At 35.8% G+C, this 23,827-nt stretch overlaps 1 protein-coding gene across 1 annotated transcript in view; it reads right to left on the bottom strand.

Annotated features, from left to right (window-relative positions):
* The window catches only part of Gabrg1 (gamma-aminobutyric acid type A receptor subunit gamma1), a 75,499-nt gene extending 52,564 nt beyond the window's left edge, over positions 1-22,935 (bottom strand). The window contains exon 1 of the mRNA XM_038338144.1: positions 22,757-22,935. Coding sequence (XP_038194072.1) covers positions 22,757-22,860 — 104 coding nt within the window. The 5' untranslated portion in view covers positions 22,861-22,935. The remainder of the gene's footprint in view (positions 1-22,756) is intronic.
* Positions 22,936-23,827: the final 892 nt, after the last annotated feature.

The raw sequence follows: 23,827 nt of genomic DNA, 5'->3' as shown, positions 1-23,827 counted from the left end.
CTTGTCTCATTTTGGCAACTGTATTATACTCTGAAGCTTCTGCTTCTACAGTTCTATACAACTAGTTACTAGTGAAAGTTTTTGAGTCATATGGATCATGCCATTCTTAGCTCTTACTGTAAAGAACTATGCAATGTTCTGACACATAAAAACTACTTTGATGGCTATATTACTATTTTTCTTTTTTTTTTGGTTTTTTTTTTTTTTTTTTTCTCGAGACAGGGTTTCTCTGCAGCTTTGCAGCTTTTTTTTTTTTTTTTTTTTTTTTTTAGAGCCTGTCCTGGAACTAGCTCTTGTAGACCAGGCTGGTCTCGAACTCACAGAGATCCGCCTGCCTCTGCCTCCCGAGTGCTGGGATTAAAGGTGTGCGCCACCACCGCCCGGCTTATTACTATTTTTCATATCCTAAGTGCTTTTAGCTGGAATTTAAGCAACAATTTAAGTAAAAACAAATGAAGAGATGGACCTAGTTTATCACTATGGCAACATGCATGCGCCTAAGGCAAATGAAGCAACTACTGCAGACCAATGTTCACATATAAGATGAATGTTCTTAAGTTTTCTCGGGACAAGGCTGTTGTAGAACTGTTTCCCTGGAATAATTTCAGGCACCTCCCTCCCACTTACAAGATGACCTAGTTTGGATGATGAATTATAGAGCAACTCCATAGATAGCACACATAAAAAGGGCAGTGTGTTCTGATTCTGACACACGAGGGAACCTCTCCCATTAATCTACAAGGAAACAGGGTGTAATCCAGATCAGTTTAATGAATTGCCTAAGGAATTTCTCTAAACTTTGAAGGAGTATTGATCTGCCTGCTTCCCATAGTTTGAACAAAGGTTATAATTTCAAGTGACATCCACTGACAGGGCCATAAATTTCATATAGGTATTCCTTATATATTTTCTGGGAAAAGACAGGCTCATTACAGTCTATTGTACTGAGTATATATGAAAAAAATCTCAGGGTAACAAATACAATACATATTTTTCTATTGTTACTCATAGTTTAACACTTTGAGACTAATTCATTGATTACTACTATACCATTGAGGTTTTGTAGGCATTAAATTGTCAACTTGCAGACTTAGGGATAATTCAGTGTGAGAAATGTTTGTTACTCAAGTGTGAGGGCCCAATTTCAAATATGGACGGGAGAGCTATATGAGTCTGTAAGTTCAGCCGGCATATGTGAGATAGAAGGATGGGATTGTTACCTTGTCTTTTAAGAACTCTAGAAATCTTTTAGAAATTTTAAAATCATAGACAATAATACAATTGTCAACTATGTACAAACTCAACAACCATTTAAGGGGCACAACCATCTGATTTACTCTCTCTTTATTGCTGGAATATTATAGCCAATTTAAGTATTAGAGTTGTATTTTAATATATATATATATATATATAACTAAATGACAACATGCACATATTATATATTGATGCATATAATCACAATTCATTTCATAAATATAGTGAATATGAAATAATACATAATTCCCTTAAATGCTAGGAAAATGGGTCACTGATAATAATCCATGAGTGAAATAGAACAACGTTCAACATATAGCACCGATTTATTTGGAAAAATTGCTTAGACAACTGAGCTTCTGTGAATTATAGTCCATCTTGAATTTTAACGCTACTTTAACAGATGATATATTATATAATTGCCTGTGATTATATTTACAATTATTTATAACAAATGACACATTATAATACATTGTATTATAACAAATTATATTACTTACAATAACTATTGGGTAATTATTAGGGACTTGTCCTATTTTTGAATGATGAGCATATAAGGGTGAATAAATAATACTCACAGAGGAAAACTGAAGAAAGAAGGTTCAGAGTCTGTATTAGTATTAATCGTTTAATAAAGTTGTGAGGCTTTAACAAGTCCTTAAAAGTTTTTGATACAGAGTTCTTAGATTTTATATTTTATGTATTTGAAAATCTTTAGAAAATGGACAAATACTGTGTTTTTAAAGGTACAGTTTTATGGTACTCTGTGTTTCTCAGAATCCAATCAGAAGTCATAAAGTGGGCAAGTGTTTCCCAAGGACTACTGTTGCCTAGCAAGGAGATTTCTAAAACCCAAACTACGTAATGAGCAATGGGGTTGTACCCATCTGGGAATCTAGAGGATGGTCCTTTCTGTAGTCTGCGGTAAACCCTCCAAAAAGACTCAGACAAATGGACTGGCAGCAGATATGGGTCCTATCTGAAACTTACTTGCATAAAGCAAAATAAAATTAAAGAAAATCAATTCAGCTAGGCTGAATTGAAAGAACAGCAAAGGATAACAACCATAGCAAACACAGCTGTTTTTACTGAAGCAGACGAGGTGCTGTGATATGAAGAGCCCCATAGCTGCCTAACTTTGCTGCCCACATACATAAATGATGTGAAGAGTAGTTGGAAAAAATAGTAATTATTATATTTAAAACATAAAATTTAAAAAAAACCAACTATTTCAGAGTTTCATGAATTCGTTTTTCTCAATTATTGAAAACAGCTTCCCCTCCCTCTAACCCCCCAGGTCATTTCCCACCTCCCTTTCCATTCAGAACCATGCCATTTCTGTCTCATTAGAGAACAAACAGGTTTTTATGGATAATAGTACAATATAATATAATTGAGAAGATAAAAACAAAACTTAACACATTGAAATTGCGCAAAACAAACAGAAGGCAAAAAAGAAAGATAGAAGGCAGAAGAATCAGAGAGTCATTCATTGTATACTCACTATAACAACACTAAATATGGTTACATACATGCATGCATACATACATACATACATACATACATACATACATACATACATACATACATACATACATGTGGAACCTGGTGCAGTTCCATGGAGGTCTTGTGTATGTTGACTCAGTCTCTGTGAATTCTTATGAGCTTTCTTCAGTTGATTCAGAGGGCATTGTTTCCTTGGTGCCCTCAGTCCCTTTGGCTCTTCCACATTTTCCACCCCTTCTACATGTTTGTCTGAACCCTGAGGGGAGGGATTTGATGGAGACATCTATTTAAGGCCTATGTGTTCCAAGGTCTCTCACTTTCTGCTCAGTGTTTGACTATGGGTCTCTGTATTTGTTCCTTCTGCTGCAGGAGGAAGCTTCTCTGAGGATGGCTGGGCAAAGCCATCAAGACAGTATAGGAGAGTGTTGTTAGGAGTCATTTTATCTTGTTTTTAAACAATATTTGGCTTTAACCGAGGTCCCTGAATTATCTAGTCTTGGTTCTAATGCACATAAGTGTTAAGTAAGTTACTATTGTCATAATGTATGTAAATAATACATAGGGACTTAATCAATACCACAAAGCTTCTCCCAGATACACATACTGCCAGTTTTAAGAAACTACATTTTGTGAATTTGTATGCAATTGCTCAAATAGATTCTACAAAAGGTCAATTTTAAACAAGGAATTGAACAGAATTATTTTTTCCCAGAGTTCTATAGCACCTTGTTGTCCCTTGCTAAATGGCTAATATTTTCTTTTATTTAATATGCTCAATATATTTGGATCATTCCTTCCCCCTTCTCCAAGTCCTTCCAAATCCTGCCTTTTCAAAACCACTGAACTTCACTCTTGCTCACTCTCTCTCAAAAACACAACAAAAATCCAAAAAAGTATCAAATATAACAGCACTCTGAACACACACAATGCACACACATACACACACACACCTGTTGTGTTATTGAATAGTTCACTAACACAATGCCTGTCCTTGAGTGTTTAGATACACTCAAAGTATCACACTGAAGAAAACTAATTTTTCTCCTCCAAGAATCAATTGTAATATCTTCCTGGTTTGTGTGGAACTTTGTGCCTACTTCCCCCTTTCCAGCTGTGATTTTGTTTGACTTTGTGCATGTCTTGTGCATACTATAGTCTTTGTGAATTGCATGTTCATCAACCTTATTGTGTCAGGAAGAGGCTTTTTCCCTGGAGTCGCTAGCTATGGCTCTTATAATCATCACATCACCACTTCTATGTAGATAATGTGCATATACTTGCCTTATTTGGTTTGTTTGAATGCAGTTTTTTTAGGATGAGTATAATTATATAATTCAATACACATTGACAGACAAACAAACAAATTAAGGGAAAAACGATATGTGATCTGTCTTATATTTATTGGTAGGAGAGAAGCAAAAGAGACATGATTCCAAAACATGAAACATAAGTGTAACAAAAGAATGAATTTCCTAGCACATTCTGAGCATTCATTGAACATGTAAATATTTCAAAAGTAGTGTTAGAAATGCTCCTTACTCCATAAATAATTGGAAATAGTTAACCCAGATTCTGTGTAGCAGACAATGAGATGTGTAGAATATATAATTACTCAGAATCTTTTACTACTGGGGAAACATTTAATAGAATAACAAAGTGAGTTCATATTTTCTAATACATATATTTTTCTTAAGTTAATTTTAAGAGATTTGGTTTTATTTTGCTCAACAACTAATCTGGGCATACTCAATATTTCATGCCTAATAATTATTAGATGTCAAATTTTTTGTAGATAGTTTTATTTAAAGAAAGAAATTATATAGTCTGAGTAAATCCAAAAATTTTAATGTCCTGCTCTTTAAATGTGCCATGATTTTGTCAGGATAATCTTATTTGTGAGAGTAAATCTCTGAGGAGCAGTTGTAGACTCAGGCTTTGTAACTGCAGCTCAGTCTTTTTCAGTCCATGTTTTCTAACTGCTGTGCACGTATACATTCAGCAAGTAGTAGATAAATGTACACGATTCTTCCCCTGAGAATCTTGGAAGTTGTTTAAACTAAAATGAATTCATGTCTTCAAGACAATCTTAAAACACAACTCTCTTCTGATTTCTGAGCATGCACTCTCAAAGGAACCCAGTCTGTTGAAGCTTGCCGGTTTTGTTTTCTCATGCAGCCTCATTGTCTATGATACTCTATGACCAAAAAAAAAAAAAAAAAAAAAAAAAAAAAAAAAAAAAAAAAAAAAAAAAAAAAAAAAACAAACAGGCTCTCAATTATTATTTACTCCACAACTGAATAAATGTGTTGTGTATACACCATACATAACGGATCTCCTATAGCCTATATAGCCTAATTTTATAAGTAAATATAAGGACTTTCTAAAAAGGTGTGAAGAACTTACCCAAATTCTTACTTCTAGTTGCAAGACAAAATTCACTAGAAAGTCCCAAATTGTGATGGCACTTTCATAGATATCTCTATTTCATCTCTTGTATCCCTGTACTCAATGATAAACATAGCAACAACTGAAATGCTCTAAAAATAAAGGCAGAGATATCAGAATATATGCATATATATGTGTGTGTACATACATTTTCATGTATACATATATGTATGTATGCACATATATATGTATATGTGTATATATATACATATATATGTATATGTGTATATATATATATATATATATATATATTCTCCATTTTCAGAGTACTGGATCTTAGAGTGATGGTTTTCTTTGTAACTAAGAGCAACTCCCCAAGACCACACAATCTAGTCTCCCAACTTCTTACTTGTCAAACATTTATTTATCTTGCATCACGCTTCAGCTACATTTATTGTTTATGAAATATTTGATTATTTTCTGTGAAATTTTAATCTGGCCTACAAATTCCATACCTCCATGGCTAAGGTATTTTTTTTATTTTAAAACCCCATTAAATTTCTAAAATCCACACATAATTAAATACTTAATTCATATTAAAATTATATCAACACAGAAAACATTTGATGTATGACTATGAATATATATGTATATACACATATAAACACACACGTATGTGTGTGCATCATACATATTCAATGTATATTACTTTTTTCCCTTATTAAATATCAAACTCCAAAATATCAATTTAGGTAACAGATCACAAAAAAATATTTGAGCAAAATTTTCTGAATTCATAAATTTGCATTTCCTCCACAGATCCTACCTGTGATCTGCTGCTCTAGAAAAACAAACTTTGTTTATTTTCATTTATATTAGATATTTGAAAATTTTAAACAATGCATTTTGGTCATATTCAACACCCTATTAAAGTTCCACAGATTCACTTCTTTCCCCACATAGATAACCCCATGTTGTTCCCTTTGAGTCCAAATTGTGTTGTCCATATTCCTTCGGAAGTATGACCATCCACTGGAGTAAGGTCCAACTACCAGATTCCACTCCATGTAAGAAAACTGACTTTCCCTCTTCCAGAGGCTATCTGTTGCTAATAGCTCCTCATTAGAAGTGAGATTTCAAGCCTACCACCCCTTTCAATGCTGTTTCTTGTCAAATTCATCTTGTGGTTTCTACGCTGAGTAATACTTCATTGTGTAAATGTATAATATTTCTATATCCATTCTTCTGTTGAGGGGCATCTAGGTTGTTTCCAGGCTCTGGCTATTATGAATAGTGCTGCTTTGAACATAGTTTAGCAAATGTCCTTGTGGTATGAATGTGCTTCCTTTGAGTACATGCACAAGAGAGGTATTGCTGGGTCTTGAGCAATGAATGCAGTATTACTCAGTAGTTAAAAAAAACAATGACACCTTGAAATGTGCAGGCAAATGTATGGAAATAGAGAAAGCCATCCTGAGTTAGGTAATCCAGTCCCAGAAAGACCACACAATATTTTACTCCCTCATAAGTGGATATTAGATGTACAGCAAAGGATAACCAGGCTATAATCCATAGTCTCAGAGAAGCTAAGTAAAAAAGGAGGACACTAAGACATACACAAGGAAGATCCCTGGAAGGAGAAATAGTTAAGGTCGCTCGCATAAACTGAGAGGCTGTTAGAATGGAGAGGATGGGAGCAGGGAACATGAGGGATCCAGATGGTAAAGATAGGCAAGGAACAAAGGAGGGGAGCAATGAAAGAGATATCGTGATAGAAGGAGTCATATTGGGTTAGGGAGAAACTTCGTGCTAGGGAAACTCCTAGGAATCAACAAGGATGACTCCAGCTAAGACTCCTAGAAATAGTGGAGAGAATCCCTGAACTGTCCTTCCCCTGTAATCATATTACTGACCACCCTGAAACTCATTATAGAATCTCTATCCTGTAACTGATGGAAGACATGGAAGACGATGCAGTGATCCAGAGCTAAGCACTGGGTTGACCTCCTGGAGTTCAGCTGAACAGATGGAGGAGGATCATATGAGCAAGGAGGATCAAGATTGTGATGGAGAAAACCACAGAGACAGCCAACCCCAGCTAGGGGTAGTTCAGGGATTCTTGACTGATAACTGGGGACCTAACTAGGCCCTCTGAATGTGGATAATAGCTATGTGGCTTGATCTGCTTGCGGGGGGTGGAGGGGGGGGGGTTCTGGCAGTGGGACCAGGACTTATCCCAGGTACATGAACTGGCTTTTTGGAGCCCATTACCATGGTGGGATACTTTGCCCAGCCTGATTCAGTAGGAAGGGGCTTGGTCCTGCCTCAACTTGGTATCACAGACTTTGGTGACTCCCCTTATCCTCTCTGAGGAATGAATGGGGAGTGAGATGGGGAAGTTGGTGAGGCTCATTCTACCTTCTTCCCAAGTTTCATGTCCTCTCTTTGTATTTTGTTTTTATTTTTAAAACCTGGAAAGTCCTATTAGTGCTTCTCTTGTACACACAGATATGTGTCTGTCCAATGGGGCTCAAGCGGTAGACCAGCAGCCAGGAGAGTGAATCTCCTTCTCTTAACATCTACCAACCGCTCATGGCTTCTCCCCTAGGAGTGGAGCCTTCATAGGTCACTGTTGTTTTAGAAAAGATTTTGGACAATTCCCAAGCTTTTGCAACAGAGTTTATTTAATCATATCAGAGCTATCATATTGAAAACTTTTTCACTAATGAGAAAGAGACAAAGTAATATGAGAGTAAATTTTATATAAAGAATTCATGATGATAGGCATATATTTAGGAATAAGATTAAAAAGATCAAATGATAAAATACTTTTCTTAATATTTTAGATACTAATTCTGAAATTTATATTTTCTTTACTGAAAAAATACTATTATAACATACTGCCGCGCACTCCCCCTCCCCCCGTGTCTGCATTGGGCTCGCTGGCACCCAGTTACCAAGTTTCGGGCAGGAGGTTAAAATACACAGACATACACAGACAGAGAGACAGCGACACGGGTCATCCTTGAATTCCCCAAGAATGCCCCCTTTATTGTGTTCAGGGGCAGAATATATAGAGATAGCCACGCCCCAGCCAAACCCACCAGAAACCACTCTCCTGCCATCAGGAACTCCTGAAGGTCTCCTGCTCAGAGCATCTGTAGGCACTCAGATCAGGGGATTACCAGGAATTCAGGATCTGGGGTCTCACTGCTCCCAACAACATACAGCTATCCAAATATCATAACAAATCTTACTAATAAAGCATACAACTTACCAGCATTTTTATTTTTTTCTATGTTTTGTTTATTTTCTGTGTTAACTCTGTCCTTTAAATGAAAGATTATTTTTAACTCTGTATATGTGGAGATGGGGTATACACACATGATGTGCAAGTTCCCTCTGTATGCTGTGATTACCACTAATGAATAAAAAAACTGTTTTGGACCTATAGCAAGGCAAAACTTAGGTAGGCAGGGAAAGCTAGGCTCAATGCTGGGAGAAAGAAGCACAGAGTGAGAGAGAAGCAATGTAGCCACTGGAGACAGAAGCTGAGAACTTTAGCCGGTAAACTCCTGTCACGTGACCATACACAGATTACTAGATATGGGTTAAATTAAAATATAAGAGTTAGTCAATAAGAAGCTAGAGCTAATGGGCCAACCAATAATTTAATTAATACAGTTTCTGTGTGGTTATTTTCGACTTCCTCCTTACTCCACAGACAATCACAGGTTCCTCTGAAAGATGGGACAGGGTAATGAACACACTGGAGTGCAGATGGATTTAAAGTTTCCAGCCACTCAATGTGAATTCTAGGAACTGAACTTTGGTCTTCTGAGAACTCTCTGAAATCAATCAACTTTAGAAAATGAACAATTACGTGTCTTATGAAAAGTGTTCAGGGATATGGTAAATTCCCAAATATTATAAATATCTTCTATAAGTACTTCCATGTAAGCATTATCATGCTTTATTGAGGAAGAGAAAGCTAGCATAATCTTTAGTGCAGAATTTTTAAAGTTACCACTGTGTATAAATTATATTAAAATAAACAGCCAAGTAACCATTTCAATTTATATCCAGAGAGCCTGACAGGACATAAATTAGATTTATATGTGATGCAATCCTTAACAATATTCACATTTTCTAAATCTTTGATGCTTTTATGCATCAGATAAATGCTTTAAGTCTGCAAGAATTGTGTAAAGGCATCATGTTGATTCTTATTCAATTACAGAACAATTTGAAATATCTTAAAAGTGAAAGAATTGAGCATGGATATATCCAAATAAGAGGCCCACACCATGTTATTGTCTTTGAGTCTAAAATAAAAATACAATATTCATTAGCATAAGATCCTCTTGTAGCACTCCCTTCAGAAGGCAAGGGAGACAAATGAGTACAGCAGCAACATGCAATCCTTCTTCTTCATCCATGCTAATTGTGGCAGTCTGAGGCTGTTAAGGAATTGCTACTAAGCAAATCCTTGAAATAAGCATTTATTTACACATTAGTTGCTCAAATAACTACCTACCCAATAGAGTGCAGTTGTATGAGATCAGATTCAGTCTAGTCAATATGGCTACATTATAGAAAATGTACTCCTTCTTGAAGACCCTGAATTACACATATTAGATGAGTCTTCTGTGAGTACATATCTAGGATGACTAAGGACCAGATGCATCTCTACTTTTACACAATTCAGACACCACACAACCATAAAAGATCATCTCAGAGTACACACAGTCATTAACGAATTGCCAGAACCCTCCTTCTAATACTTCTAAAGATTTTTCAGAAACTTGATCACACCAAGAGTGAAATGTAAATATTAAACCCAATGTATTTTAAGTATTAATTTTCTTTTTTATTTTATTTAAAAGTTTGTTTTTCATTTTACATACTAACCATAGTTCCCCCTCCCTTCCCTCCTCCAAATCTCAGTTTACCACCTCCCATACTCCTCCCACCTAACCCTCAGGATCAGTAAGGCCTCCCATGGGGAGTAAGCAATGTCTGGCATATCAAGCTGAGGCAGAACCAAACCCTTCCCCCTGTACCAAGGCAGAGTAAAGAAATACATCCATAGGCAATGGTCTTCAAAACCCAGTTAAAAGCACTGATGTTCTGACCTACACAAGCAGCCACAAGTTAGAGTCCAGAATCTCTAAGTGTGTTTCCATGTTCCTATGCTTGGTACAGTCTCTTAACATTGCTATTCAGTTATTAAAACATAAAGGAGAAATATCAAATTGCATAATACGCTGTTTCTGGGAAAAAATGATTCCTATAAATCAGAACCTCACTGATAGGAAATTAAGGAACCCATACTGTGAGGCTGCTGATGCTTAATGCTACATGAGAAGATCAAAATAAAGTTACCACTACTACCAAACATACTGACATCACCTCCCACACACAAAGTTTTCTTTCTGAACTCTGTCCTGAACTCAGCTTTAACAAAGCTCATAGAATATGGTCCTTGTTTGGCAATGCCTTGATGGCAGAGTATTCACCATTAGCACTGTACCTCCTTGAGCATGTGGGACACAGCTTTACATATTTCTATCAACAAACCACGAATACGCAGAGCAAGAGAACTCAAGCTCAATAATAATAAGACACCATATCTCTGCCATTGGCACCTGGCATTTGTGTATCATCTATGTCCTTCTGTATTCCTTAAAAATACAAGGCACCTAAGGATTATTTTTTTTGCTTACCACTTTAGCACCAGGTTCCAAAATGCTGCTTAACCCATGGTGAGCACTGAGTAAATAGTTGTTGGATGAATAATGGGCAAGAAATATTCATTGACTGGATTAATAGCTAAGGCTATTTGTTAAAGCATTAGAATTCAATTGGCCAAACTATTTTAGTCCCGAGAAAATTAGATACTGCTTAAAAATAGATAAAACCCATAAATCTCATCAGCCTCCCACTGAGAACAGGAACATTCTAACAAGCTTCTGCTTGAATGGGTCTGGTGATGAGCCATCCTTTATCTCTTTGTAGCAAAACAGTGACTTCTTGTTACTTTCATTATTGGTTTTAGTGTGCGGTATACCCATACCTAATAAATTTCACCATAACTTTTTACAGAACCCCGAGAAATAAGTAGCCACATCTTAAAACAAAATGTACCAAAACTGTAAGTTCTTACTTTTAATTCTTTTCTCTGTGGCAATGTTTTAATGATCAAGTACTCCAGGTTGCTGAACGTTTTCCCTAAACAATGAATCTAGCATTGCATAAGGGAGTCAGTGAGCCATGTGATAGGTACATAATAGATTTCCTACTGATTGTGCTTGCTTCAATGAACCCACAACTACACTACCATAGGTTTTCATTACTCTCTCTTCTTTTCTCCCCTTTTCTCCTAAAATTATGTAATAAAGATATTACATAGTATTTCCATTGTTTCTTCTCTTCCCAGTTACCTCCATTCAGAACCACACCCATTGATTTGACTTACAAAGTATTTTTGATATGAAATGTTTGGTTTAGAATTAAGGTACTGGGGAAGAATCCATAAGGTGCTGAGAAGGCATATTCTTTTGGGTTTGGGTAAAATATTCTACAGATGTCTGTTAAGTCCATTTGAGCCATGACATTTGTTAGTTCCTTTATTTATCGGTTAAGTTTCTGTCTGGTAGGCCTATCCAGTGGTGAGAATGGGGTACTGAAGAGTCCCACTATTAATGTGTGGGGCTTGATGTGTGACTGAAGCTTTAGTAATATTTCTTTTGTGATTGAGGGTACATAAATGTTCAGTATTGAGATTTCATCTTTATGAATTTTTCTTGTGATAAATATGAAATGACTTTCATCTTCTCTATTGCCTAATTTTAATTTGGAGTCTATTTTGTTAGATGTTAGAATAGCTACACCAGCTTGTTTCTTAGGTTCATTTAATTGGAAAATCTTTTCACACTGCTTTACTCTGAGGTGATGGCTGTCTTTGAAGTTGAGGTGTATTTCTTGTATTCAGCAGAAACATGAGTTCTGTTTTTGTATCCAATTTGTTAGCCTGTGTCTTTTTATAAGTGAGTTGAATCCATTTATATTAAGTAATATTAATGACCAGTGATTACTAGTTTCTGTTATATTTGTTTTGTTGTTGTTGTTGATGATGATGTTGGTGGTGGTATTGTGTGTGCTTTTATCTTCTTTGGGGTTTTCTGGTGTGGGATTTTCTATTTCCTTTGTTTTTTGTGGGTGTAGCTAACATCCTTGGAAATTGGAGTTTTACTTCTAGTACTCTCTATAAGACTGGATTTGAGAATAGCTTTGGTTTAATCTGGTTATGTCATGCAATATCTTGTTTTCTCTGTCTATATTGACTGAAAGATTTGCCAGGTTTAATAGTCTGGGCTGGCATATGTGGTCTCTTAGTGTCTGAACGATGCCTGACCAGGACGTTCTGGCTTTCATTGTTTCCACTAAGAAGTCGAGTATAATTATAACAGGTCTGCCTTTATATGTTAGTTGTCCATTTTTCTTTCCAGGTCTTAATATTCTTTCTTTATTTTGCATGTTTAGTGTTCTGATTGTTATGTGGCAAAGGAACTTTTTTTAGAGGGAGGGCAGGTCTAGTCTATTTGGTGTTCTGTAAGTTTCTTGTATCATCATAAACATGTCCTTTTTAGGTTGGGAAAGTATTCATCTATCATTTTACTAAATGTATTTTCTGTGCTTTTAAGTTGAACTTCTTCTATCCCTATTATTCTTAGGTTCAGTTATTTCTAGGTGTCCCAGATTTCCTGGATATTTTGTAGTAAGGATTTGTTGTATTTAACATTTTCTTTGACCAATGTATCTATTTCCTCAATCATATCTTCAACACGTTATATTCTCTCTTCCACCTCTTATATCCTGTTGTTTGTGTTTGCTTCTGTAGTCCCTGATTGTTTACCCAGGTTTTTAATTTCTCGCAGTTTGTGTTTTCTTTATTGCCTCTATTTCCCCTTTTCAAGTCTGGAAACATTTTTTTAACCTGTTTGATTTCTTTTGCTTGGTTTTCTTTAAGGGATTTGTTGATGTTTTCCAATTTTTTATTTGCTTTTTCATCCACTGCTTTAAAGGAATTTTTTCATTTTCTCTTTAAGGGCCTCAATCATCTTCATAAGATTATTTTTAAGGTCATTTTCTTCTGCTTCATCTGTGTTAAGATACTTATGTCTTGCTGTTGTACAAACACTAGTTTCTGGTGGTGCTGTATTGTCTTTATGTTGTTGAGTGTATTCTTACCCTGTTGTCTGTTCATCTCTTCTTCCAATTGGAACAGGTGGAGCCTGTATTTCAGGTGTGTCTCTTTACCTCCAGTTGATAAAGTTGAGGGATGCAGTTCCCTTAAAGGTTCCTTGAATTATAAGCAAGGTAGAGCCTTCTGTAATCGTTACTCCAGGTGCCTACAGGCCCACAACTCAGATGGGCATTCCTCCTGGTGCAGGCATGGCTATTGCACCTATAGTTGTTCCTCCAGTTGTTGTCGGTGTTGAGGATGAGGCACTAGTGATCAGACAATCTCCAGAGGCCACTCCTATTGTCATGACCTGCTACACTGCTGAGGCTTCCTCTCCTGGTGCTCAGAAATAAATCAAATCTTAACAGACACACACAAAAAAATCAGAATAACCCCTTGTACCTTTTTGGATCATCATTGCTTAGAGCTAGAATTCAACAACACTAATTGCAGAAAGCCCACAAAGACATGGGAAATGAACAATGCTCAAATGTAGCACCAGTGGGTTAAGAAAGAAATGGAAGACTTCCTAAAATTCAATGAAAATGACTACACAACCTACCCAAACCTATGGGACACAATGAAAGCAGTGCAAAGAGGAAAGTTCATATGCACTAAGTACCTACATAAAGAAGTTAGAAAAGTCCCACACTAGCAAAAAAAAAAAAAAAAAAAAGCAAACTCACCCAGGAGGTCTAGATGACAAGAAATAATCAAATTAAGAGCTGAAATCAACAAGATAGAAACAAAGTAAGCAACACAAAGACTCAATAAGACAAAGCTTTGGTCCTTCCAGAAAATCAACAAAATAGACAAACCCTTATACAAACTAACCAAAAAGCAAAGGGAGAATTTTTGAACTAACAAAATCAGAAATGAAAAGTCAGAGAAAATAATAGACACAGAGGTAATCCAGATAATTATCAGGTTATACGTCAAAGACCTGTACTCCACAAAATTGGCAAACAAAGGGATTGAACAAATATTTGGGTAAATGGGTAAATATCACTTACCAAAATTAAATCACGACCAGATAAGCAAATAAACCTATAACCTCTAAGGAAATAGAAACAGTCAATCAAAAGTCTCAAATAAATAAATAAATAAATAAATAAATAAATGCCCATGGCCAGATGGTTTCAGTGCAGAATTCTATAAGAACTTCAAAGAAGCCAGGCGGTGGTGGCGCACGCCTTTAATCCCAGCACTCGGGAGGCAGAGGCAGGCGGATCTCTGAGTTCGAGGCCAGCCTGGTCTACAAGAGCTAGTTCCAGGACAGGCTCTAGAAACTACAGGGAAACCCTGTCTCGAAAAACCAAAAAAAAAAAAAAAAGAACTTCAAAGAAGAACTAATACCAAAATTCTTAAAATTGTTCTACACAATAGAGACAGGAGGAACATTCCCAAACTCTTTTGGGTAGGCAACAGTTACCCTGATACACAAACCACACAAAGACTCAACCAAGAAAGAGAATTACAGACCAATATCATTCATGAACATTGATGCAAAAATATACAATAAAATACTGGAAAACTGAATCCAAGAATACATAAGAAAAATCACCCACTATGACCAAGTTGGCTTCATCACAGAGATGCAGGGATAGTTCAGCATACAAAAAAAATCTATTAATGAAATCTACCATATAAACAAACTGAAAGAGAAAAACCACATGATCATCTAACTAGATGCTGAAAAGTCTTTGACAGAACACAACTTCCATTTGTAATAAAAGTCTTGCATAGAGTAGCAATATAAGGAACATACCTAAACATAACAAAGGCAATATACAGCAATCCAACAACCAACATCAAACTAAATGGAGAGAAACTCAAAGCAGTCCCACTGAGATTAAGGACAAGACAAAGCTGTCTACTCTCTCCATATCTATTCAACATAGTACTCGACATTCTAGCCAGAAATGTAAGACAACAAAAGGTGATCAAGGAGATAAAAATTGAAAAAGAAGAAGTCAGACTTTGACTATTTGCTGGTGATACAATAGTATGCATAAGAGATCCCCAGAATTCTACCAGGGAACTCCTACAACTGATAAACACCTTCAGCACGATACAAGAGTAACTCTAAGAAAATTAGTAGTTCTCCTATATACAGATGATAAAAAGCCTGAAAAAGAAATCAGAGAAGCATCACCCTTTAAAACAGCCCCAAATATCATAAAATATATTGGGGAAATTCTAACCAAACAAGTGAAAGACCTGTATGACAAGAACTTTAAATTTTGAAGAAAGAAATGGAAGAAGACATCAGAAAATGGAAATAGCTCCCATGTTCTTGTACAGATATAATTAATATAGTATAAATGACAAGCTTACCAAAAGCAATCTACAGATTCAATTCAAAAACCTATCAAAATTCTAGCAAAATTCTACATAGACCTCAAAAGAAATTTGATTTCATATGGAAAAAACAAAATAACAGGATAGCCGAAACAATCCTGTACAATAAAGTATCTTCTGGAGGCATAAGTATCCTGACTTCAAACTCTACTACAGAGCTGCAATAATATAAACAGCTTGGTATTGACATAAAACAGATGGGAACGAATGGAATAGAATCAAAGAGCCAGATATCAATCCACACAACTATGACACCTGATTTTTGACAAAGAAGTTAAAATCATAAAATGGAAAAAAAAGGAAACATCTTCCACAAATGGTGATGGCATAACTGGATGTCAACATTTAGAAAAATGCAAATAATACTTATCGCACCATGCACAAAATTCATCTCCAAATGGATCAAAGACCTCAACATAAAACTAACCACACTGAACCTCATGCCAGAAAAAGTGGGAAGGTCCCTTGAATGCATTGGTACAGGACAAGAACCATTTCCTAAATATCACAGGCACTGAGAGCAACAATTAATAAATAGAAACTCAAAACTGAGAAGTTTTGTGAAGCAAAGTATATAGTCAACAATACTAAACAGCAGCCTATAGAATGGGAAAAGATCTTCCTCATATTCATATCCAACAGAGAACTGATCTCTGAAATATATAAAAACTTAGGAAACTGAACACAAAAATGGGGTACAGCTCTTAACAAAAAAATTCTTAATAGACATATCTCATACAGCCATAAAACACTTAAGGAAATGTTCAACTTCCTTAGTCATCAGATAAATAACACCTGTAAAAATGGCCAAGAACCAAAACAGTAAGGACAGCTTATGCTGAAGAGGATGTGGAGTAAGAAGAACACTCCTCCATTACTGGTGGGAGTACAAACTTATACATCTGCTTTGGAAATCAGTACAGCAGTTTCTTAGAAAATTGGGAATTAATCTACTTCAAGACCCAGCAATACTTCTCTTGGGCAAATAATAAAAGGATGCACACTCATACTGCAAGGTCATTTGCTCAACTATGTTAATAGCAGATTTATTTAAAATATCCAGACCTGGAAAATACTAGATGCTCATCAATCAAAGAATAGATAAGGAAAATGTGGTACATTTACACAATGGAATACTACTCAGTACTAAAATATAATGACATTTTGAAAATCACAAGCAAATGGACAGAACTAGAAAAATAAATACTAAGTGAGGTAACCCAGACCCAGAAAGATAAATATTGTTGTATACACTCTCTCATAAGTGGATATTAGACATAAAGCAAACGATAATCAGCCTACAGTACATAACTCTAGAGAATGTAGACAACAAAGAGCACCCTAAGACAGACATACATGAATCCACTTAGGAAAGAGAAAAAGACAAGATGTCCTGGGTAAATTAGGAATGGGGGGGTGGGCAGGGTAGAAGGTGAGAGGGGAGGAAGGAAAGGGAGTGGGAAAAATGTATAGCTCAATAAAAACAATAAAAATGCTCTATAAAATAAAAGAATGTAGGTTCTGGGCAGACAAGTGAGTTTCTATCTTGAATTCATCACTTAAGTGAAAGATAACTCCTAACAAATTCTAAAAGTATCTGTGCCTTTCTCTTTCCTTTTGTAAAATGAGGCAAATAGCAGTATCCAAAATCTTATCCCCTTTCATATTTGATGTTCTTATTATATGCATATGGCTAGGCTCTTCATAATTAGAGAGGCCATAAATCCTACTACATATATGCATATCCAATTGAATCTACTAAGTGTTGGTCTTATATACAATGGCTGAGCAAATAGATTAGATAAGCTAATGGGAAGCTCTTTCATGGAGAAAAATAATTTTCACTTTCTCTGACTTAACTTCCTGAACAGATTAACAATAGCATGGCACTAATATCAACAATTAATAAATAAGACCTCATGAAACTAAAAAAGAAAGGATACCATCAATGATAGAAAATGACAGCCTACAGACTGGGAAATAATTTCTCAATTCCACATCTGACAGAGGAGCTAATACACAAAATATATAAAGAACCCAAGAAACTAGACACAACAAGCTAAACAGTCCAATTTAAAAATGGGGTACAGATCTAAATAAAGAATTTGTAACATTTGAATCTGAAACAAGCAAGAAACACTTAAAGAGGTGTTCAATATCCTTAGCCATCAAGGAAATGCAAATCAAAACAACCCAGAGATTCCATCTTACACCTGTCAGAATGGCTAAGATCAAAACCACAATGACAGTTCATTCTGGTGAGGATGTGGAACAAGGGGAAAATTCTTCCATTGCTGTTGGGAATGCAAACTTGTACAGCAAGTTTGGAAATTGACAGCTTCCCAAAAATTGAGAAAAAAAAATCTACCTCAAGACGCAGCTATACCGCTCTTGGGCATATAGCCAAATGATGCTCCATCCTACCACTAGGACACTTGTTCAACTATGTTCTTAGAAGCTTTATTCATAATAGCCAGTAATGGAAATAACCTAGATGTCCCTCACCCGAAGAATGAGTATAAAAAAATTGTGGTACATTTACACAATGGAGTATTATTCAGTTATTAAAAAATAAAATATCATAATATTTGCAGACAAATGGATGGAACTAGAAAAATTATCCTGAGTGAGGCAATGTTCATAATGCTACTCACTATGGAGTAATAACGCTCATCCCAGTAGCCACAGACTATCTAACAAAACTCCCACATCAGTAATGAGACACTGCCTGTTGAGTTAGTCAGGTGGGTCAAATAGACTCTCAAAACAACATAGATTATTAGCATTACTCTTGGCTTACTTCAAAGGTAAGACAACACACAGTTCAATCACAGGACTTGGCGCAACCAAGCTGGGAGTGTTCTGAAAGCTTCTATGAGTGCTAGCTCCTGTATTATCAGAAAATGCTGTGTAACCTGCCAAGAGAGAAAAGCAATTGCTGTTCCTATCCATCATAAAGCCAGTTAGCCACAACAATTACCAACTGATGAGAAACCACCGCTGATATAATAATGAGTTATTTAATTGGAGGGTAACCAACAGCTGTCTAATCATACTTAAGGCCTACTGAATAGGAGGGAATTAATGACTGATTCTGCAACCTAGCCAACTATCCTTGACTAGCGACATCATAAACACTAGAGGAGCGCCTCCTAGCAGTTTTTCCTAAATTAATATAATAGTTAACTGTATTCTCAATAATTGTTTTTATACTCAGGAATAAGAGTATAAGCTCATCAAATAGCTTCCTTTTCCAGAAAATTGAGATGATTGCAGAGATAAACAACTGGCCAAAATGCAGAGCCCATAGAGTACTTCATCACCAGCTAACATATCTACAATGCAACCTATACACTAAGGCTAAGGAAAAGTGGAAGAAGAGGAGATGGAAGATTGTAAAAGCCAAAGGATCAGGACACTTTCTGCTAAGCAGGGTCCTTTAGACATGACAGGAAAGCCGCACTCATGAAATCTCAACCATATAGTTGCCCAAACAGAATTTAAATAATAAATTTCATTTAACACCCCACATAGGTTGGGGACATGTTACAATGTCTCATTTTTAAGGGAAGAACAATGAGAAAGATACATTTCTTTAATTTATCACATATAGAACGAAGCAAAGAAACATACTCCATTTGGGTACTTAATAATATCTAATAATTGATATTCAATTCTATTGTATTTCAAACCACTTTAACAAAAATAAATAATATGAGAATTATGATGAGTCTTTAGAATATTTCTTACTATGTCCTTCCCAAATTGTTATGTCCTGTTCCTGAATATTTTTAATGTTCTTGAAATAATTTTGGAAAATGAGTTCTCTGTGCCCCAAAAGTTTGCCTGAAATCATTGAGGAAGAAGTGACAGTTAGAAGTGAAATTGAAACTGGACAACAAAGATCAGAATTCTCATTTGATAACTCCCATGTACAATTTTCACCTGAAATCTGTCATTTAACTTGTTCCCACTCATTTCGTTTCATCTAGGAAGTCACTTGCCACATGTGACCTTCATTTTACCACGACCTCCACAGTCCTTATTCAGCTTTCTATCCTACCTTGCCTCTAGCTCCTTGGGGCTCTACCTTTATTCTCACACTCATAAACAAACATAATAACATGGGTATAGATACAAAATGTTTATGAAATTTGAATGCAGTATAAAGCATTTCCTCTTCTGCTTAGCCAACAGGTGTTTCAATCTGTAGAATGGAAAGCAACTGGACTGGATTTTGTGTTTGGATAATTTAAAAGATTTTCTATTGGGGACTTTTATTAACTGCAACCTTATCATCTCAAAATCATTTTATCTTTGGGTGCTTTGAACAAGTAACATTTACATTGGTTTATACTACAAACGTACGTTTAAAAGCTTGAAACATAAAGAAAAATTGTTTATTAAGCAGAGCACCCCAAAACTTATGTATGAAATAACCTAAAATAATACATTTTAAAAGTAAGTGCATTTGAACTTAATGTAGAAAATTGGATGACAATGTGTTTTATCGATGGAAATTTTTAAAAATATGTTATATTTCTTTGGTTTTCTATTCAAGTAACTTCTCAAACAAAGGTTACTATGGGATACATTTTAGAACACCTAAGATCTCAAAATACTTTTCAAACTCTTTGTAAACTTGATTACACTTATATTTGTCTCAAGATTACAAAGAGTGAAATCAAGCAGATGAAATATGAACCAAGTTGTCAGGATGCCACAGACTCTCCTGGAGAATGAAGAACAGCATCCATGGTCAGAGCTTTTAGATACAACAGGAGGATCCGTTTTCATAATTCAGCAATGAGGAAAGTCGATACACTGTCTCCCTTCACTCTTCACGGAAACTAATCAGGAGACAAGACCTGGCCATTGAATTTATATAAAAAGTAATAGAATCCAACTTAGTAATCTCCAAATAGATGGCATTGAATGTGTATTTTAAAACTAGTATAACATTGAAATTCCTTCAAACAGAACTGTCTGTGATCTGCTATAAAAAGAAGCCACAAGTGAACACACAAAGAGGGAACAATATATATGATCATACATAGTTTATAAGTATTGATGCCAATTTCATTCAAATCTATATTGAAAGAATAACAAATTTGTCTGCTTTATAAAACGAAGTCATAAAAACTCATAACCGAAGCACTCAAACCATATTTATAGTAGCAATATATATGTGTGTGTGTGTGTATTTGTTTCAATATTTATTTGTTCAACTGACAAAGAAATCCAGTTTATCTATACAATAAAGATAAAATAAATTATTCTTAAATTTGAACCTTGTAACTTAATTTCAATATTTCAAACATACAGTAAAAAATAGGGAATGGTAGTCATATTAGAATTTTCCTCTTTACTACTGCTCAGACCTGTGAAGAGACCCTTAAATCACTGCATATTTCATTTCAAATCTGAGATGTATTGAATTTGAACATTTGAAGGAGTCAGCATGGTCTACTGCTATAATACATATTGCAGAAGAAAATATTGTATGGAGTGTGTTTAAAGAGCTGTGGCACATAAGACTAGGGCATCCAGTAAGTGCCCTGCCCACTGCACCACAGCGCACTTTACCCTGTATCAGCCTGATGAGAGTGTGGAAGCTGGCAACAATGAATGCAATGTAAAACTCTTCCAAACGAAGCATCTATTGGTACAGACAATATGTTCTCTGTGAGACAGTATCCTTACACGATTAGATAGAAATGTGCAGCTATAAAGACAAAAAGAGCATGCAGGTTGTTACTCCAGGAAACCAGTAGGCCAATCTGATTTACTTTTCTGTGGTGTAAAAGTACCTATTATACTTAAATATTGTCTATAAAACGTGATATATTCAAGAACATAACCCATTACTAAACATTATATAGGTTGAAATATTTATTACATTGTCTGTATATAGAGAACATTTAAAATTCAAAGGCAGAAAGATAAATAAAATTGCAATTCCCAAATGAAACACAAACATACCAAATATCAAATTTTGAATCCAGGAAGGCCAATTTTAATTATGATCTTATTCAGTGCCTAGATTCTGAGGCTTTGCAGATGTTCTATCTACTGGTAAAGAGAAGGAAAATGTATATAAAATTGTCTTCCTAGTAATTTGGCTTTACTGGAGTTCTAAACAGCACTAAAGCATCAAATGCCACAACCTTTAATGCAAATGTTTATAAAACAAATGATGCAATGGATGGATAGTACATTTTTTAAAAAAGCTATTAAAGAATCTATGTCTTAAGCAAACGTGGCAACTTCTTCCACACTTTGCTTGCTCCTGGTCCAAGTGTGAGCTTTTTTTTTTCACTATCAGCACAACTTCAAAGTTTTTGAAATGTTTTACAGTCCACTCTTGTTCCTGTCAGACTGCAGATTTGTGCTTGGTATGATCACACAAAAATGCAGCTAAGACATCCAGAGTATTATCAATTTTAATTAGTAGGCAACCACTTACAGTGAAGACTTTCAAAAGTGATTCTAATGAAACACACAGAACTCTTTCTGAGATATATATATATATTTTCATACTGATAGATACGTGGTCAAATATAGCATATAAAAGATTGACTTAAACAAGAAAGTTACCCCAACACGAATGAGAAAAAAAATCACAATATTGTCTTATATACAAATAGTATATACATGATGACATGTAACAAGAAGTTTCTGAAATTATTTAACATGTAGTATCACTGATAAAGTTTGTCAACAGTATCTGATTCCAAATACAGCAGGAAAGTCATTTCCCTTTTTAGAAATGGAACCTCTATTAGTTTATAACCCGATAGAACTCAAAAACAAGTGAACACCCCTGCTTCAGAAAAGGCTGATTTCATGTCGTCTCCAAGTAAACAGATAGATCAGAAAATACAATGACGGCAAACATTGCACATGTTCCCGGAAAAATGCAAATTGCTTATAATGGTTGTGGGACAAAAGAAATAATAAATAAATTAAAGAAGACAGTTTCAAGTCTTTGAATTTACTTACCAGTTTCCCAAATGCAGGGTTAGTAACAGGAACAGCAACCTCACTCCTCTAGTTTGACTGCACAGGAGCGAAGGAGAGAAGAGGAAGGCTTTCCTAGAACCCATCAGGTCGCTTTTATGGTCCCTCCTCTGCTAGCTCAGTCCCCAAGCCCAGAGTTTGCCTCAAGCCTCAGCAGCCGCCCAGTGAGTACAAGGGAGAGTGTGGAAAGACAGGACACCTCCTAACCAGGTAGGATGCGACTCCCAGAAGAACTGAGCCGAGGAGCCAATCAGACGGGGAGGGCGCCGGCATAAATTATCTCAAAACGAGTTGGACCAATCAGTGCTCCAGAAAGGCGGGGTTTCCCATACTAGAAATCAAGCCCAGCCCAGTGGGGAAAAGAGCTCCGCTTTTTTTTTAAAAAAAAAAAAAAAAAAGAAAAGAAAAAAGAAAGAAAAATAAACCTCTTCTCCGTTCCAGCGCCTATAAGAAACATTGGCGTGGCCTTGACAGTTGGGATCCCAAGGGAAACGCTGCTATTTTCCTGCCCTTCCGTATAATGGAATGTATCTGGTCACTACCTCTTCCCTCTCCTTAGTTAGGAATTATTTATTTATTTATCCTTTTATCTACTTATTTATTTTTTAATTTTTTTTTAATTGCCTTCAAGAGAACGCCCAGGGAACTCTCCCTCTGTGGAAAGAGCCTAATAGACTTTCTTCGGGCTCGCGAGAATCCTGTTATATTTGAATCATTATCGTTACTTAATTTTGATTCCGGGACGGTGTCTTGTTTCTTCTTGCATATGTAGACCGGACACAATGCCCTGCACAAATGAGCTCTCTAGAGGTGGACAATGTAAAACTCAAGTGAATGAATGAGCCGTCTGGGTGCATTCCCATTAAGCACGTTTCGGTCCCTCCCCCTGCTACTGCCTGCGCTCTAGTGTGCCGATTTGCAACGTATTATCTCCCATCAAGGGAAGATGACAGTAATGAAGAATGCCAGGCAAGAACTCTCTCGTTTTACAAACACAAAACCCACAAAACTGATTGTACTAGCTTCCGCCGTCAAAGACGTCCTAGCATATGA

This window comes from Arvicola amphibius, chromosome 1, assembly GCF_903992535.2.
Source record: "Arvicola amphibius chromosome 1, mArvAmp1.2, whole genome shotgun sequence".
Classification (NCBI taxonomy): domain Eukaryota; kingdom Metazoa; phylum Chordata; class Mammalia; order Rodentia; family Cricetidae; genus Arvicola; species Arvicola amphibius.
The sequence above is the reverse complement of the archived record's forward strand: the minus strand, read 5'-3'. Positions and strand labels throughout refer to the sequence as shown.